This window comes from Hyperolius riggenbachi, chromosome 3 (assembly GCF_040937935.1).
Source record: "Hyperolius riggenbachi isolate aHypRig1 chromosome 3, aHypRig1.pri, whole genome shotgun sequence".
In the NCBI taxonomy this organism is placed as follows: Eukaryota; Metazoa; Chordata; class Amphibia; order Anura; family Hyperoliidae; genus Hyperolius; species Hyperolius riggenbachi.
Window position 1 is genome coordinate 334,145,809 of NC_090648.1, and position 17,795 is coordinate 334,163,603.

The 17,795-nt window shown below is 42.2% G+C and overlaps 1 protein-coding gene across 1 annotated transcript in view; it reads right to left on the minus strand.

The window, feature by feature from the left end:
• Nucleotides 1–11,891: 11,891 nt before the first annotated feature.
• NUAK1 (NUAK family kinase 1) overlaps nucleotides 11,892–17,795 on the minus strand; it is a 125,490-nt gene continuing 119,586 nt past the window's right edge. Inside the window, exon 7 of the mRNA XM_068276888.1 lies at nucleotides 11,892–17,395. Coding sequence (XP_068132989.1) covers nucleotides 16,263–17,395 — 1,133 coding nt within the window. The 3' untranslated portion in view covers nucleotides 11,892–16,262. The remainder of the gene's footprint in view (nucleotides 17,396–17,795) is intronic.

Consider the following 17,795-nt stretch of genomic DNA (forward strand, 5'->3'; position numbering starts at 1 on the left):
CATAGGGGTGGTCTGGCACATAGGGGTGAAGCAGCACTTCTCAGCATTCATTAGAATCACCATGAATAATATTTAACAGTTTAATATCAATAGTGAACGTGATCATTATTTTAAATAACAATTCCAGTATTTGTATAGCACCTTTCTCCTGTCAGACTCAAAGCACTTGCAAGGCAGCCAGTAGAGTGCACTCAGTAGGCAGTAGCAGCATTAGAGAGACTTGCCCACGGTCTCCTTACTGAGTATGTGCTGGCTTACTGAACAGAGATGTGCCAAGATGTGAACCCGGGTCTCCTGTGTCAGAGGCAGAGCGCTTAACCAGTACACTATTCAGCCACCACTTTTAGTATGGGCGAAAGCTACTATTAGTTGTGTCCAGGGCTTACTCATACCATACCCAGTGTGAGTGCTTGGAGGCGGAGGGGGGAAGTTACTTCAAACATCTAGAATAGCCCCTGGTTGTAGGACATGATTTTGTCTGTGTGTAAGCATCTTAATTAGCTGCTGTCACAATACATAACTTTAAACCACTACAGGATCGTAATAATTGAAATCTACAGCCTGTTTTTGTCCTGTTATCTTTGAGAGGATATAGATTTCACTTGCCAAAGTGTACTGCTCCCGATACAGGAGATTACAGTACGTTGTCACTTGACAGCTGACCTCTTCCAGTGAACAGGGGTCACGTCATACTTTTTGACTACTGATCCATAATTACTATTGCAAAACAACATGTGTGGCCCCCCTATGACATGTGCAAAAATCCATTGCTACACACACACACACACACACACACACACACACACACACACACACACACACATTCTCCCCTCTATAATTATCCAGTTTAGATTTTTGGACGTGAATTTCACGTCCTGATTATCCCTCCTGTGCATTCTAGGATGTGAAATTCACGTCCTGCACTTTAATCCCACACCGCGCGTTCATGCGCGCTCGTGCCCTCACTTAAATGTACATGACTGCTGCTAATAGCAGCACTCATTTATGTAAACAGAAAAAAAAAGTTCAGTTAAAAAAAAAAAAGTTTACAGTGACAGTGTCTCCATAAAAAAATAAAGTCCATATGTAGAGGAAGAGTTGCACACTACTAGTGAGGTGCAGGACCAAAACAAATTTGCAGCAAAAATACAAAAAGGTTTGCACACTCCAGTGTGGTTCGTTACCATTCTGCTCTGTTGCCTTGACAAAGGGGGCCCTCCGTGGCCCGGAAACAAATCGTTGGTGCTGGAATGGCATAATGTCACGATGCATTAAAAAATAAAGTTTTCACAATCCCCCCAGCAAAGTATTATCCCTTTGTCTACACGTGTTTATTGTGGAAGAGATAGGCATTTACTTTCAGTATATCCGATGGAGGCGGCTAAGTGGGCACTGGGATGGAGGACCTCTGAGACATCTGTTTTGCACCGCTGGCGTTTGTTCAACCAGGCGGTCTGACCTTTAGACCTCTTGGATGAGCAAGTACCAGCAGCGCAAAACGAACATCTCAGAGGTCCTCCCTCCTGGTGCTTAGGCCCCGTTCACACTGCACACGTTTCCAGACGCGTTTTGGAAACGCATGCAGGTGGCCGACACGCACGACATCAGACAGTGCATAGAGTGCACTGTCTGATGTTCACACTGCATGCGTTCCGGACCTGTGCGGTCCGGGAACGCATGCTGCACGCATTTTTTACAAAAACACGTGGCTGTCCCATTCACTTTTCAGTGATGGGATCAGCCACGCAACGCACACAAACGCGGATGGCGTGCGTTCGCATGCGTTGCGTTCCGCACGCATGGCCATCCGCGTTTGTGATGTGAACGGGGCCTTGCCACACTTAACCTCCTCCACTGGACACACTGTAAGTGCCTCTCTCTTCCACAATAAACACGTGTAGCAGCAGTGCCAGCGTTCCTCTTTCCTCCTTCATTGCTGCTATACGTGTTTATTGTGTAAGAGAGAGGCACTTACATACAGTGTGTCCAGTGGAGACGACTAAGTGCGGCTGAGTGAGCGCCATGATGGAGGATCTCTGAGGCCTCCATTTCACGCTGTTCACCTCCTGGGTGAACAAACACCAGGGGGGAAAAAACAGGTGTCTCAGAGGTCCTTCATTCAGGCACCCACTTAACCGCGTCTCACACCTCAACCGGGCACACTGTACGTAAATGCCTATGTCTTCCACCATAAACATGTGTAGCAGCAGTGCAAGCATTCCTCTTTTCTCCTTCATTAAAACAGAAGGTATTTGCAATAAGTCAGGTTGGAGTGAGCTTTGAGGTGTCCCACAATACATTACTGCTGAATATGCAAATCATCTCTTTGTCCCTGAAAGCTAAACACACATCCAGAACCGCTGGAATACAATGATGTGTCAGCTTGTTAATATTACATTGCTAAACTAATCTAACATGCATACAGACTGTTTCAGATTGGTTGATCTGCATCAGTGCATGGCATGGATTAATACGGCTCTATGTTTCAAGTCCTACCACATAGACAAACTTTCATACCAGTGCGACAGGAAGTCAGAGTCAGAAATATAGGTTTTATTTCCCTGCCTTCTCTCTTATCACATCAGATTAATCATGGAGATGGTCTTATGTTTTTCCTGGGTCAATAATGGTATGGCATGCTTGTAAAACTGTCAAATATCAAAGGAATGCATAGAAGAAAGCTTAAGGGCTTTTAAACTGACAACACAAGAGAACAGAAACCAGAAGAGAGGATCTGTCAGCGGCATATAAGTCTGGCAGCATATTACAGACCTTCAGCCTGAAACTTAGTGGAAGATACAGAAGAAGATTCAGTGCACTTGAGTATTTGACAGACTTTCCCCCCATTCAGAGGCCACTGGCTGGCACCTGCAAACTCACTCTTGTCATGCCTCACCCCCAGCAGCACTGCATACACCAAGCTGCCATGGTCCAACTTCCTAAACTTTTAAGTTCACCCTACCTGGTTCATCGCATGAGTGACTCACGGAAGGGCACACACTAGATGAAACATGTAGGCTGGAAAATTTGAATTCTGTTAGGTTTTTAACATTTTAATTCAAAGACAATTTCAAACTGACATTAGTCAGTCAGTTCCTGACATAAATGAATTACAGGCAAGCTGGTGAGTGATTAACCCTACCACCTGCCGACCTGCACAAGATCTTTCATCAGTGGTCCTCTTTAACCTGTTTAAATTGTGCCTCATCTTCTAAGCTGCCTTCCCATTCTCTGTTTTAGTCCTTCATTAACATCCATCCCCTCCAGGTGTTGAGGCCACCATTACCTGCTGTAACCTGTGCTCTCTTGTCCCACAGATTGGACACAGGTTTCTTTCATGTTTGTACAAAAGAATACATAATATTGGTCATAAAAACCCTTTACTTCATCATTTTAAAACATCCAAGTACAAAATATCCACATTGTCAATTCTAATCTAAAATATCTTGCTCCTAGGTGCATCCAGTCTAACGTACGTTTCGCAGATTTCAGGCCGCTTCATCAGATGCACTGTTGGTGATATCTAGCGTTGGTGGAGATCACCAATGCTCTAAGTACATATAACTGCACCACAAAGTGTACCTTTATAATAAGAACAATAAACATACCAGATAAAGGTGGTCAACAGCCTCCATAGCTCTCAAAACAACAAGGGTATTTTAAGCAATGGCCTATTTAAGGAGGAAGTGTAGTGAAAATAACGTAAGTAATAAAATTGCTTATTTTATAATTATTTATAATATTCATTTATTAAGTGTTTGCCCATTGTAAAATATTTCCTCTCCCTGATTTACATTCCGAAATTTATCTCAGGTGGTGACATCTTTATTCATGTCAGGGGCAGCTTTGAGGAACTACTGGAAGGGGGAGGCACCTCAAGATGTGATGTGTGAAAGTGAGAATGTCAGCTGGATAAAACATAAATAAATAGGCTTACCTCTAAAAGAAGGGGGTAGCCCAAGTAAAATTATAATATTTGTAATAGAAACCAGACACTTAAATGATAACGTGTTTCGTGGACTGCGGCCCACTTCCCCAGATCAAACAACAAAGTGTCTTAAAGCTAGCATTTTGCAAGCAGGGAGTGCCTCGCTAGTATTAAGTCATTTTTTTGTTATTTGATCTGAGGAAGTGGACTGGGATCCACAAAACTCATTATTATTTAAGTGTCTAGTTTCTATTAAAAAAAGTTATATTTTTAGACTGCCCCTTCTTTTAGAGGTAAGCCTATTTATTTATGTTTTATCCAGTTTACATTCTCACTTGCACACACTACATCTTGGGGTGCCTCCTCCCTCCCAGTAATATTCTGCACCAGCCCCCTCAGCTCGGGGTATTGGCCGTGTATGTTGGTTCCTTGGAACATTGTTGAAGACTAAAGAACCTGAGTGAGGACAGGTTTTCCTCACCAGCCATTAAACTATGGTTGCCAGTCTTGCAATCTATTCTTGTGAGCATTCTGCAAATACCGTTTTTGGGTGTCCCATACTTTCGATAAGCTGCACTATCAGGGTCTTCTGTAGTCCCCGTCTCATCTTTGGTCTCCTTTGGAAGGTCTTCAGACTCCACTGGTACCACACTCTCTAGCTTTGAGGAATGTTCATTACTGAGATTTAAGAAACCAGTACAAAATATACCTGGGCTCCCAGAATGCACTGGGAGGAGAATTCTGCATAGCTTAACAGCCTAGAATAAGCATCACTGGTATAGGGGTGGGGGGTTACAAACCAATATACAACAATATATACTGTAGATATAGGAAGTGTTTCTTATGCTGAAAAAATTAACTTAAAAGTGGGTATCCTGAATATTTTACTGCATTTTATTATATGTCACTACAGTGCCGCTTTAAGTGTTCTATTAAACTTACATTGGCATCATTTTTCTTACATTTTCAAAACATTTGTAACAGAATTATGAAAAAAATGTTTGCACGTCCTGAATCATTAAACCTTGGATAGGTTACATTTTTGACAGCAGGCAGCCATCGAGTTTACCCAGATGTTTTAGGTAATGGAAACTGGCTTTATATATGGGCAGTGCAGAAGAGTGATCAATTTTCTAGAAAACATTTAGATCTTTTCATCTCTGACCAGCCAGCATCAGTGCTCTCGTTAAACACATCCATTACAAAAACATACCAAAAATAAGACGCAACAGAAGCCAGTTTTGCAAACCTAATTTCAAAGCATTCCTACCCATTCCGATTCATTTAACTCATCTTCTCTTACAACAGATTACAGTGTTCACTTCTGTTAAGGCACAGTTCATTTAAAAAAAAAAATTCTCGAAAAGCATCTGTTTTTAATTTGGGTCCTGACTGCACAGCAGGCAGGTTAACTGCGCTGAACTAAATACAAAGAAGCATACAGTATTTCCAAAACAGAATCTATCCACTTGCCTCGAACCTTCAGTGTATTTATAGCAATGACCTGCTTGGAAGCAAAGCCATTTCAGGACATGACAAAACGCAGACTTCTAGCACTGTAACTGTATCCAGTAAAAATCATACAAATAAAAGTCCATAATTTAAGACTTTGAAGTCTAACATTTTTATGGCTAGTAGCCATGGCTAGTTTTTATGGCTAGTTGACCTAAAGCTCTCTGGAATTTGCACAGCATATAATCTTCTCACTCTCAGCGGTTCCTTGGCATTCACCTTCTATACACCTGTGTATTTTAATAGCTTCTTGTATCATCGTTATTCCACAGAATGCAAGAGTCCTATCCAGTATAGCTTTAAAAACTGCACATGCAATGAACTCTTGGAATGAGGGGAACATGGAGGCTACCATTGCCAATTGCTTGGCTGTCATGCTGATACTTGTTTTGAGTGATTTCTTAGTCATACACCTGCAACATACATTCAAACCATGGATTCAGCTAATCTACATACTTATTCTGAGACTCCGAGTCAGACAGAGATGCACCTGCTCACAGAGATGCTTGGCTGAAATTAAAGGCCCGTACACACGGCATACCGTAGCGAACGACGGGTCCGTCAGACCCTAGCGCTGCCGACAGTAGCACGTGTGTACATACTGTCGGCAGACTGGTAAGACTGTTTCTGACAGATCCGCTCAGCGGACATTTGCCTGATGAAGCAGGATTACAACAGCGAAACACGTATTGTGGAGTATTAAAACAGAATAGTTGACCAAAATCAACAGGTTCATATCTACCTTGGGGAGATAAGTCCACCACTACCTCCGTTATTAAACATTTTTTTTAGCATACTTTTATTGTTGTGTGCACCTCTGTTCATGTAATCAGTTTATAGAAATTAATGTTGGTGTGCTCTGAACAGGAACTGGTGGTGTCCTGCTAGGGTGTTGGTAAGAAAATATTTGATCCTCATTTTTTTTTAATATAAAAGGAAGGGGGGGGGGGGGGGTTGTACATGAACGAAAGTTATCTGCTTGTATCAGTACAGGGCAGAGCTTCTCATTAAGGCCTCTTGCACACTGCACGCGATTCAGATTCAGATTCCGCTTTTTAATCAGTTTTTACATCCGATTCAGATTCCGATTTGCAGTTTGCTCCCTGCACACTGCAAATCTGAATCTGAATCGGATGTAAAAACTGATTAAAAAGCGGAATCAGAATCGGAATCGCTTGCAGTGTGCAAGAGGCCTAAGAGTGTTTACCTTTAGCAAGACGTAAACATTTCAGTCTGACTGTGTCCAATCTGTTTCTTCCTGTGTACATGGCTTGAATTATGTGGGATAAAATAATAAAAACACACATCTGAACACAGGCAGTGATATTAACCACTTGAGGACCCAGCCTTTACCCCCCCCCCACCCTTAAGCTAAGTACTCACGGGGGGACAATTGTAGCTGTCGCTGCACACGGGAGCGTGTGCGCGACAGTTCGGAGACAGTTCGGCGACAGCTCGTCGCCAAGTCCCTCTGCATACACACGGCAGCAGAGGGATTAGCGATGCGGCGGAAGCTGTCGCCGAGGTTCCTCCCCCCCGCCGGATGCTCCGTGTACTGTCTGTGGGTAGCTGTCGCTAGCCCGCATACACATGCGGGGCTAGCGACAGTTCCGGCGAGGTTGCGGCGACGGCTGTAGCCAGCGATTGAACATGTCAATCGCCTGGCGACAGCTCCGACGGGTGACGGTTCGGGGCGCGCGCGTCATACACACGGGCGAACTGTCGCCGCAACATGCGCGTGCCACGCGGTTGCGGCGACGGCCGTCCCCCGTGAGTATGGGGCTTAAAGGACCAGAGCTGTTTTAGAAGATCTGTGCTGGGTGGGCTCTATAGCCCCCAGCACAGATCAAACAACAGGCAGAGCGACCAGATTGCCCCCCTTTTTTCCCCACTAGGGGGATGATGTGCTGGGGGGGTCTGATCGCTCCTGCCTGCGTGTGTATGGCGGGGGGGTCACCTCAAAGCCCCCTCCACCGCAGGATTCCCCCTCTCCCTCTCCTCCCTCCCTGCCCCGGAGATCGGAGGCTGCACAGGAACGGATCTGTCCTGTGCAGTCTCTAACAGGCTCCTGCCTGACATGTGACAGTGATCCCCGGCCGCTGATTGGCCGGGGATCGCTGATCTAGTACAACGCTGCTACTGTTAGCAGCGTTGTACAAATGTAAACAAAGCAGATTATTTCCGCTTGTGTTTACATTTATCCTGCGAGCCGCGATCGGCGGCCCGCAGGCTATTCACGGAGCCCCCCGCCGTGAATTGACAGGAAGCAGCCGCTCTCGCGAGCGGCTGATTCCTGATTAATTAGCCTGCAGCCGGCGACGCAGATCTGCGTCGCTGGTCCTGCAGCTACCACTTTGCCGACGCGCGTTATGAGTGCGCAGTCGGCAAGTGGTTAAACTTCAACAGTTGTGGTATGCGTTAAAAATGCAGTATAACCTCATTATAGTAAACTCTGATATTGTAAACATTTGGGGCTTGATCCACAAAAGCGTGCTAACCCAGTTAGCACGCCTAAAGACTTTTAGGAGTGATAACTATAGCACTAACTGGTTAGCACCGCTGTGTAAACCTGATCACGTGCAAAGTCCGATGCGCAAACGTCGCATAGGGGTGAATGGGCGCTGTGCGCGCGCAAAACTTTGCGTGCGGGACTTTGCGTGCGATCAGAATTTATCACGCCTAAACTGAGTTTAGGCGTGATAAGGGGCTTTTCACAAGCGTGCTAACAGTTAGCACGCTTTTGTGAATCAAGCCCTTGGTATAGTAAACGTATAGTAAAATAGTGAAGTGGCCAGGCTCCATTATAGTATATGGGAGTAACACCAGGTATAGTAAACCTTAATATAATAAAACTTCTGTTATAGTAAACCTGTTTTTTTTTTTGCCCCTGCAGTATTCTGTATCAGGCGCACGCATCATAGTCGGAGACCCATGAGCCGTGGTTGGTAGGCAGGCTAGCCGCAAATTGTAGCCTGCTCCCTTTCTACACACTACTCTGGGCCTGTGTGGATTACCTCAAAAGCACCAGCTAGTGAGACCTATGCTTCCTGTGTACGCTGCTGCCCGATTATGGAGGGAATTGCCTGTGACTTTCCTGTACATGGCTGCAAAGCTGCACAGAAATGTGGACAGAGGAGCACACTATAAGCACGGTACCTGCATTAACTGGTGAGATCTAAGCTTCCTGTGCAAGCTGCTGCATGAATATTGCATGCAAATCACTGCATATTAAACACCTTTTAAATGCCAGTTACTGTAAAAAACAACAACATTTTTTACAACTTTTTATATTCTGACTGTATAGTCTCTTTTAGTTGTATAATGCCCAGTTCCAGATCTTTAAAGGGTTTTACTGTTAAGTTTTGCCTAGGAGACACATTTCCTCAACACTTCCTGTCTCAATCTCTACGAAGCTTGGACTTTAAAGAAATTACAAAAAACAACAATTACATCACACCCCATTCGGTTTGTGTATTGTTTTGTGTAGCTGTTTTGAGCTTTACTTATTTGCAGTTATCTCCTACCTCCTGTGCTGTGGTTGAGGCAAGGGGTATGTATAAAAGATGTATGAAAGATTCAGACTAAGAAGATACCCACATCGTTGTTTAAAGAGAGGAGACAAATGGGCATTACAAACCAATAGGTCCAATATGGTTTCCTCTGAGGGAGGTACAGATCAACAGGAGAATGATTCGACCCACCCTCCGAGCGGAAGGTTTCCCTGTGGGGCAAGCAATGTGTGTGATTATATGTAGAGAGGTCCTGACTTTTTCAGCCAGGATAGTTCCAAGAAATTCCCCACTAAATCCTTCATGAATTACACCACCGAAAGGGTGGTGTATACTGTGAGATGCCCCTGTGGCAATGTCGGTATGACTACAAGAATGTTTAAACTGGCTGGTGTCAGGCTTGCCAGGTATTAGCTATAGGTCAGATCGTATGCCCATATGACTGGCACCTAATCCAGCCCTAACACCTGCGCAAGCTCCTACCTAACAACAAGCTAAACCCCTGCAGATAGATGTCACATACAACCTGGCCAAATAGCAACATACCAAGGTAATAATGGATGCAATACAGTACACTTGTAACAGTAACCTGAGACCTTAAAGAGGATCTGTAACCTCAAAAAATCCCCTGGGGGGTACTCACCTCGGGTGGGGGAAGCCTCCGGATCCTAATGAGGCTTCCCACGCCGTCCTCTGTCCCACGGGGGTCTCGCTGCAGCCCTACGTGCAGCCGTGACGTAATATTTACCTTCCTGGCTCCTGCGCAGGCGCTCTGACGGCTGTCGGCTCCGAACTTCACGGAAATACCCGATCGCCGTCGGGTCTGCTCTACTGCGCAGGGGAAAGTTTCCGGCGCCTGCGCAGTAGAGCGGACCCGACTGAGATCGGGTATTTCTGTGTAGTTCGGAGAGAAAAGCAGCCACAGCGCCCCCGCTGGAGCCAGCAAAGGTAAATATTGAAATTACAGTCGGGCCTGTCGCCGGCTGTTCAGAGGGCTGCAGCGAGACCCCCGTGGGACAGAGGACGGCGTGGGAAGCCTCATTAGGATCCGGAGGCTTCCCCCACCCGAGGTGAGTACCCCCCAGGGGATCTTTTTCATGTTACAGAGTCTCTTTAAGAGCTGAGGGAATCAAGGTGCAGTACTTCAATACAGATGCGTGGTCAGACAGGCCGAGATCAGGGCAGGCAGCAAACAGTCGTAATGATAATCCAGGCAAGAGGTCACTCATCATCGGGCCTGGGGCCCCCCTCCCTGGGCCCACCCACTTGTTGCTTTGCCCGCCCACTAGCCACCCCACCCCCCGTGCACAAAGTGCGCTGCAGCGAAAAAATGTTCATGGCTCCGACACTGAAGAAAGCGGCATGCACAGCATGATGCGTCAAAAAGTGGGCGTGGCAATGACATGTTGTGGGTGGAGTCAAATACTAGCAAAATACAGGTAGTCCCCGGTTAACAAATGAGATAGGGACTTGTAGGTTCGTTATTATTCTTTATCCATCCTCTTTTGTCCCCCTCTTTTCTTCCTGTGCCTCTTTTGTCAGTGCTGGAATGCAGTGTGCTGGTTAGTGAGCCACAGGCCCGCAGCCAGCATATGTGGCCCTTCCAGCGCATGGGGGGGCACAGGGCCCCAAGAAGCCCTGGGCCCCTCACTGCAGTGTCAGTTGTCCCCCCCATGGCTGCCCTGCACAGTGGTCAAGCGCACCGCTTCCGATGTGAGAGACCAGGGTTCAATCCCAGGCAGGGTCAACATCCACATATATTATTTATGACATAAACCCCCTGCTCGAGTGTCAGCTGACTCTACCTCTGTCGCCGACTCAGACCATACTGCAGCCAAGAGGAGCGATTCCTTACAGCTGGATAGGGTACTGGTTGAGGGCTCTGCCTCTGACACTGGATTTCAAGGTTCGAATTTTGCTCTTCCTGTTTAGTAAGAGAGTCTTCACCTATTCAGTAGGGGACCTTGGGCAAGACTCTCTAACACTGCTACTGCCTATAGAGTGCATCCTAGAGTCTGCCAGGAAAAAAACGCAATATAAATGTTCTTTGTCTTGTCTTTAAACATATGCATGAGCATTTTTCTGATATTCAGAGCAAAGAGCCAAAAACTCCTGTTGGCCGGCATTTTGGATCTTGCCACGGGGGCAGCATCTCAGGTGTTAGGGTGAAAGCAATCTACAAACTCATGGTTTCCCGATGTAGGGGTGACTTTGAGATGATACTAAGGCAGAATGAAACAATGTGGCAATATAATCTAGGAAGCATGATCCCCTTTGGTTTAAATACTTACTATTTTGTCAGCCCACTAATATTTGGTTGAGACGCATGTATTTTCCTGCCTATATCTGGCTACTTTTGGTATAATTTATAATGCTTCCTCTGGGGGAGCTGTTCTGCCACATCTAAGTTAAATGAGTCTCTTTGCGGAGTCTGTGATTGTCCCACTACTTGTGTCTCCATAATTTATGTACATGTATTCATTCCTTCAAAAAGGAATGATGGCTCCTTTGTACCCCATTGGCACTGATGACGCCTACATGGGCAAAACACGTAGGATCCTCCCACCACCTTGCGTACTGATCCATGCCTGCATGGCAGGTGTAGGAGTGCAGAACATTCAATTTACACTGTTGCACCGAGTTGCCGTATTGGCTGAGAACGTGTTTGCCTGGCAATGACAACTGGATTCCTTGTGGAACACTGCCAGGATGCTACAGATCTTGCTGCCTGATTCATTTCCGGACTGGGATTCATCCATTGTGTGGTGCATATCCGCCCATATCCGCATAGTCAATGAAAGCATGCTTTTATTGAAGAATAAGTACACTAATACTATACTGAGAGTATTATGGGTTGGGGAAACCTGAAGATTTTATTTTAATATGCTCAGAGTTAGTCTAAAACCATGAATAAACATAACACAGACAAACCAGACCACAACTTGTTATATTGTTGATCACACATTTTTATTTGATAAAAAAAAACATGAGTTAAAAAATACCATACTTTAGGCGGTTAGCATTTCCCAGATAACATTGCTTATGTCCAAACTCACCTATAATCACCAGTAAACAAACGTTGCACCAATTAAATTACATTAAATATATTATACTTTTGGAACAGATTTACGAGCAATAAATAAAAGGCAATGCCAAACAAGAAATAAAAAAAAAAATCACATTGCAGTACAAAACATATTAAATAAACTCACAATACTAATAACAATGTGCAGTCAAGTTTTTTGTTTCCTTTTGTTCTTTTCCAGAAATGAAAATACGCCAGTAAGTCCCAAAAAGTATTTCCAGTTTGGCAATAAGCGGTCACACTTGCTTATTCACATAATTACTAATCTAACATCCATTTGTAAAATAAGGCCTGGGCAAACACAGTCAGAACAGCATACCAGCTTTGGCAGCATGCAACTTGGCCTCAAATAAATGCCCTCTTTAGCTGCACCATTATATAATTCCCATTAAATCTAAATATCTTGTAGGCATGTGCTATACACGTAAGATCTCAGAAACTGGAAATAGTACAAGGTACAAAACATGTGAAATGTTATACATGTTGTTAGTATAGCTATAGACTGAATAGCAAAGTTGAGTTGCTTGCTCAAGGGTGAAAAAAAACTTGTCAAATGCATATAGCTATTTAAATACAGTAGTAATAAAATAGAAATGGGATTATCTGATATTCCGCATTATAGCTTTCTAAAAAAAATGGCATACATAAACATAAAAAATTAGAGTACAAGTGCACAAATACAGATATGAAGAGACATAATTGTAACAATAATAATACATGAATAGCAACCATTAAATGATGTGCAAATGGTTTAACAGCAATAAACACAATATCTGTCTTTGAAGAATATTTTTAACTGAAAACAAAAATGAGTAATCAACAAAAAATAATAGCAGGACATTGGATTTATTGCATTTTTTTCAGATCTTTACATCATTTAAAATAGGTAATAAACAATGTCAGCTATTAAAAATGAGCCTATATTATACTATGTTTGGAAGTTTCGGACCACTGCATGTTTCCTACATCTACCCAGTCAGTGATTTATAATATACGCTATGTGCCTCTGAGCAGTCAGTATATTTTCCCCTGCATCTCAACCCAATTGGAATTTTAACCTCTGTAATTAAACATGTGCAAAGGTCTACAGTAAAAATGCCTGATCAAAAATTCTGATGCCGTGCAGAAGTGAACGTGACGTGCCTTTCCAAATATTTAAAAGCATTTCCAGCCTAAGTCTAAGGGCTTGTTTATATTTGTAATGCAGAGCTGTGCGGCTTTGCATTGCACATGACTCCCTGGGCGGGGGGGAGCGGTGCTTGCCATCCCATTCATTATATTGAATGGGATTACAGGCGCAATCGTCTCAAAATGCAGGCAACCGTGCGCTGTGATTCAGTGGTGAATCGCAGCGCATGAATGGTATCAGCAGACGGTGCAGTCTACACACTGTCTGCTGGCCCTGCGATCGCTATTCCATAAGTGCTCCTGAAAGTGCACTATATGTAAACAAGCCCTAAAGAGGTACCACAACAGCAATAGCAGCCAAAGCAACCAAGCACTGCATTTAGGTTTGGTAAGAGAAGACTTTCTGTAGTCTAGCTTGAGCAAGCAGAAGATCTACAGCCTAAGCCTTCATGTTGAGGTCTAGCGACAAATTTTACCATCAGCCAACTATTAAAGTAATAGTAGTAAAGCCAACACATGTCCTCAAAAGATCCAGTTACCTACACTAGTATTCATGTGCTTTGGCAGCTCACAATTACAATTGAGGGTCTCTGTGACAAGACTTCTAATAAGAAAGATGATTTCTACAAACAGCTGAGATCGTTTAACCACCTGGATGTTACTTTGCTTGGTCTCCTCAGCCCCGCATCTCACTAGAGGGTAGAGCTATTAATCTGGGTTGATGTTTCTTGATAATGGGACACTCATAATTATGGCATTGTTACAGTTTACACATGTGTTAGGTTTATTTTGTATATAGCAAGTAAAGATTTTTATGAAAATAATTGGATTTATTACAGTGATTACCATTGCAGTATATACTGTACATTTCTGGTGTAATTATGGTTAATATGGCATTGTGTCAATTTTTTTTATAAAAGTTAAAATGTATTTGTTAAAGTCATCATTTTGGCTCATTATACTTTTGCCTTTAAAATGTGAAAATAAAGATACTGAAAATATGGGACTATTTTTGGGCCAATTCATTGAAACAACTTCATATAGTACATCAAATCATATAAATACCATGTTTTTGTCATACACACATTCTTCAAGAACTTGCTCCATCTAGATTAGCAGTCTTAGGTTTGCCAAGGCCTGTCTCACTTTGGACATGCAAAAGTATACACATTTTCATTGACCAGTGAGACACCATTATGATGGGCCTTAACTTTTTCTCTAACATTTTTAACTACTTTTAACTTTCTCACACCCTACAGTATTCCATTTCAACATATCTGAATTCTTTTCAAAACTGTAAATATACAGTACCTTCTGATCCGAGCCTGAGTGCATAACCTCATTCTGGGCACCACGCAATGAGATTATTTCATTTCAAGTGCACACAAATAAACCTCTGCACTGTATACACAGATCTTCCTACACTTGCCGAATGGAGGACAGAAATTGCAGTATAACCTATTGAGTCAAAACTAACTGCATTTCATCCATCCTCTATAGTTCTGCCACTCCACCTAAACACTTTCTTCTAACCATCTCTTCAAATCACATTACATAATTCCAAACAAGTGACTTTTCTACATTCTGTGAGCCATTTCCATCAACACGGTACAAACAAACGAATCCAACATAATATAACCAATATTAAGCCCATATGGTACACTTTTCACGTCAGATTTGCTGACAGTAAAAGTAAAAAAAACTTGAATAGTCCGTTGTACTGACCATTGGTCTGCAAAATATTATATCTACTTGATACGGTGTTTCACTTAGCATAACATAAGTACCTTTTTCATATTAATTCTGACTACTGCAACTTAATCCATCATATTTTTAAATGTTAAGTTACCTCCTACAGATGCTTTACCAGCATTGTATCTTTAAATGTTTTTAAAACCTTGAAAGATAACTGCTCTCACAAATGTAGGCACCACTATCCACTTGTCTCCACAAGGAGTCCATGCCATTTTTTATGTGCATGATTCAATAAGAAGATACACCTGGGGTGGCCTAGTACCCGATTACCTACTTAGTGTGCGTAATTTGCATACATCAGTCCAGATTGCAGGTGGGGGGCAGGGGTTTTAGGTTAAAATTGGTGAGCAGCATTGAAAGGCAAATTAATAACTTTGCTTATAGTTGTAGTTTATAGTAATCGTGTAAAAGAAACACCAAAAGTTACATAGTCAGCATCATTTGTTTCATTCAATGAATTACATGAGGGTCAAAATCAGAAAACTACATTAATAGGTGTAAAGTAGATTAAAATTTGGTGCAGTTTTTTGTACGTTTTTGTTTTCTTGTAAAGGCACACATAGAAGACTAGCACTAACTAAAATCCAATTGTCAAAAATAATGCTTCGTGAGAATCAAATATCTGCATTATAAATAAAAATCAGTGTTAACAGATTTACTAATCTGTATACTCTTCTTCCCTTAATCTTGAGTTACTTACTGAACATACTGAGCATTAAGAAAACAAGATAAAAAAAAACATAAAGGAGACAGGAGTAACAGTATGAAATTAAGATAACTTAATATTTTATATATTAAATATACGGTACCATTTAAGGTACTTCGTTTTCATATGAAAACCAAGAGATTAAGGTTTTATTTTTTTAAATTAGTTAATAAAATACTGTGCAAATACTGTTCTACCTGATGTCCAGTTACCCAAAAACTAGAGTATCATCAATATATAATATAATGTAACAACTAAAAGGGGGAAAAAAAAGATTTTCAAATATTTTAGGTTAAAAAAGCTAAAAATAAAATAAAAAATATTTCAAGTAAATACTAGGCAAAAATCTTCTATAAATTCCATACCAATAAAATGTACCTATTAAAATAAAAATAATAATATTTGGGCTTAAATACTTTTTGTACTCCAGCTTAACAATTTATGCTTCCACAGTATAAAATGATTTTATCAAAATAATATTAACAATTAAAAAAATTATAACTTGACAAGTTGTTTTGATTCCAACAAATATAACAGAAGTGCAGTTCCCATAATGTCCAATTACATAGCACATGGTATTCTAGACTTTACACTGTCAGCAAAGTATCTACCAGTCTAATGAATTTTGCCTTTCTGCAGCTAATTGAACTTGTTGCAGATTTCCAATGCTTTTTTATAAACCTGAGTGACATCATCCATATCTGTTAGTAGAGAAAAACTGCTGTCAGCAAAGCGATTACGAAAACGTTTTAAGTTCTGTGGCCGAGGGCTTTTCTGAAACCTCTCAAAATCCTTAACATGAAGGATATTTTCAGCAGAGACACAACTACGTATTCTCTGCCTGTTTGGCCTGCCACTGGTCAATTCAAGCAATTCAAAGGAGTCATTAGAGAGTATGCTGTCATCACTAATCACACTAGATGGACGACTGTAGCTTCGAGACAATCCTTCCCCGGGTAAAAGTCCCTGTTCCATTGATTCCAGTGATTCTGAGGTGGTATTAGCCAATGAGGGATCGGTGTTTGCGCCGGCATATTTACTGTTGTGCTTTAAGATGCCTTTCCGTCTATAGGAAAGGCTGTGAGACACGGTACGCTTGGGTTCATTATTAACTTGAGATGTGCTGCCACTTTCAGTTCCGTTATCCAGTAGTTCTGAAGACTCACTCCTCTCTGGTGAAGAATAGTAGCCAGACTCCCGTTGCTGAGTCTTTTTCAAAATGCCTTTCTTTGGCAAAGGTGTAGACTGGTTTGAATCACATATGACTAGTTTTTCTATGTCACCGGCATTGTGAGTACAGGCATCTGTGATCCCTTTTTCATTTTCCGTTTTGTACGTAGGAGACAATATGGGGCTTATAATACCCTCAATATAACCAGCACTGTGGCACCGATGTTCACTGTTACTCCTTTTCTTTAAGATACTTTTAGGTCTCTTTGAAATGGATGTCTCCTCAGAGCCATCCTGTAAAGACTGTGCAATGTCATTTCCCTTCTTGGATTTCTTCAAGGATCTCTGTCGCTCAAGTGATACTTCAGATGGTTTTGATAGGCACTTGCTTTTGCTTTCAGACTCCACCTGGCGGGTTGCAGAACGGTGATGCCAGTCAATAAATCTGGCAGTCAGTGGGGATTCTGAGTCTCTCAAGACATCACAATCACATACACTACTTTTGTAACTCCAGTTAACCCACCAGTGGTTTGCAATATCTTCAATGGTGGCTCGACGTTCAGGATTAACCATTAACATCCATCTGATTAGCCCACGAGCATCTGAAAATACATTATACAATGATGTGAATAACCAAAAGTACAACTTGTATTTTATCATCCATATTTTTTAATCAACTCTGTTCCATATGCATTCATATATTCACAATACTGCTAGCATAATGATATGGGGAATAGCTACAGGAAATGACTGATCCCAGGCAGATTTCATTCCTAAAATTCACCTGCAATATTTATAAGGCGGTTTGGTAAATATAGTTAAAGGACCACTATCATGAAAAATTATAAAATTGAAGATACTTGTGTACGAGAAATACATTACTCCCACATTAAAATGCACTATAAAGGATTTTTCTCCTTTGTTTCTGCTGCTTACAGTAAGCAGTAAAAAGTTGACAGGTTTTGGAAAAGTCTATCTCCTTATGTAAAGTTTCTCTGGGTT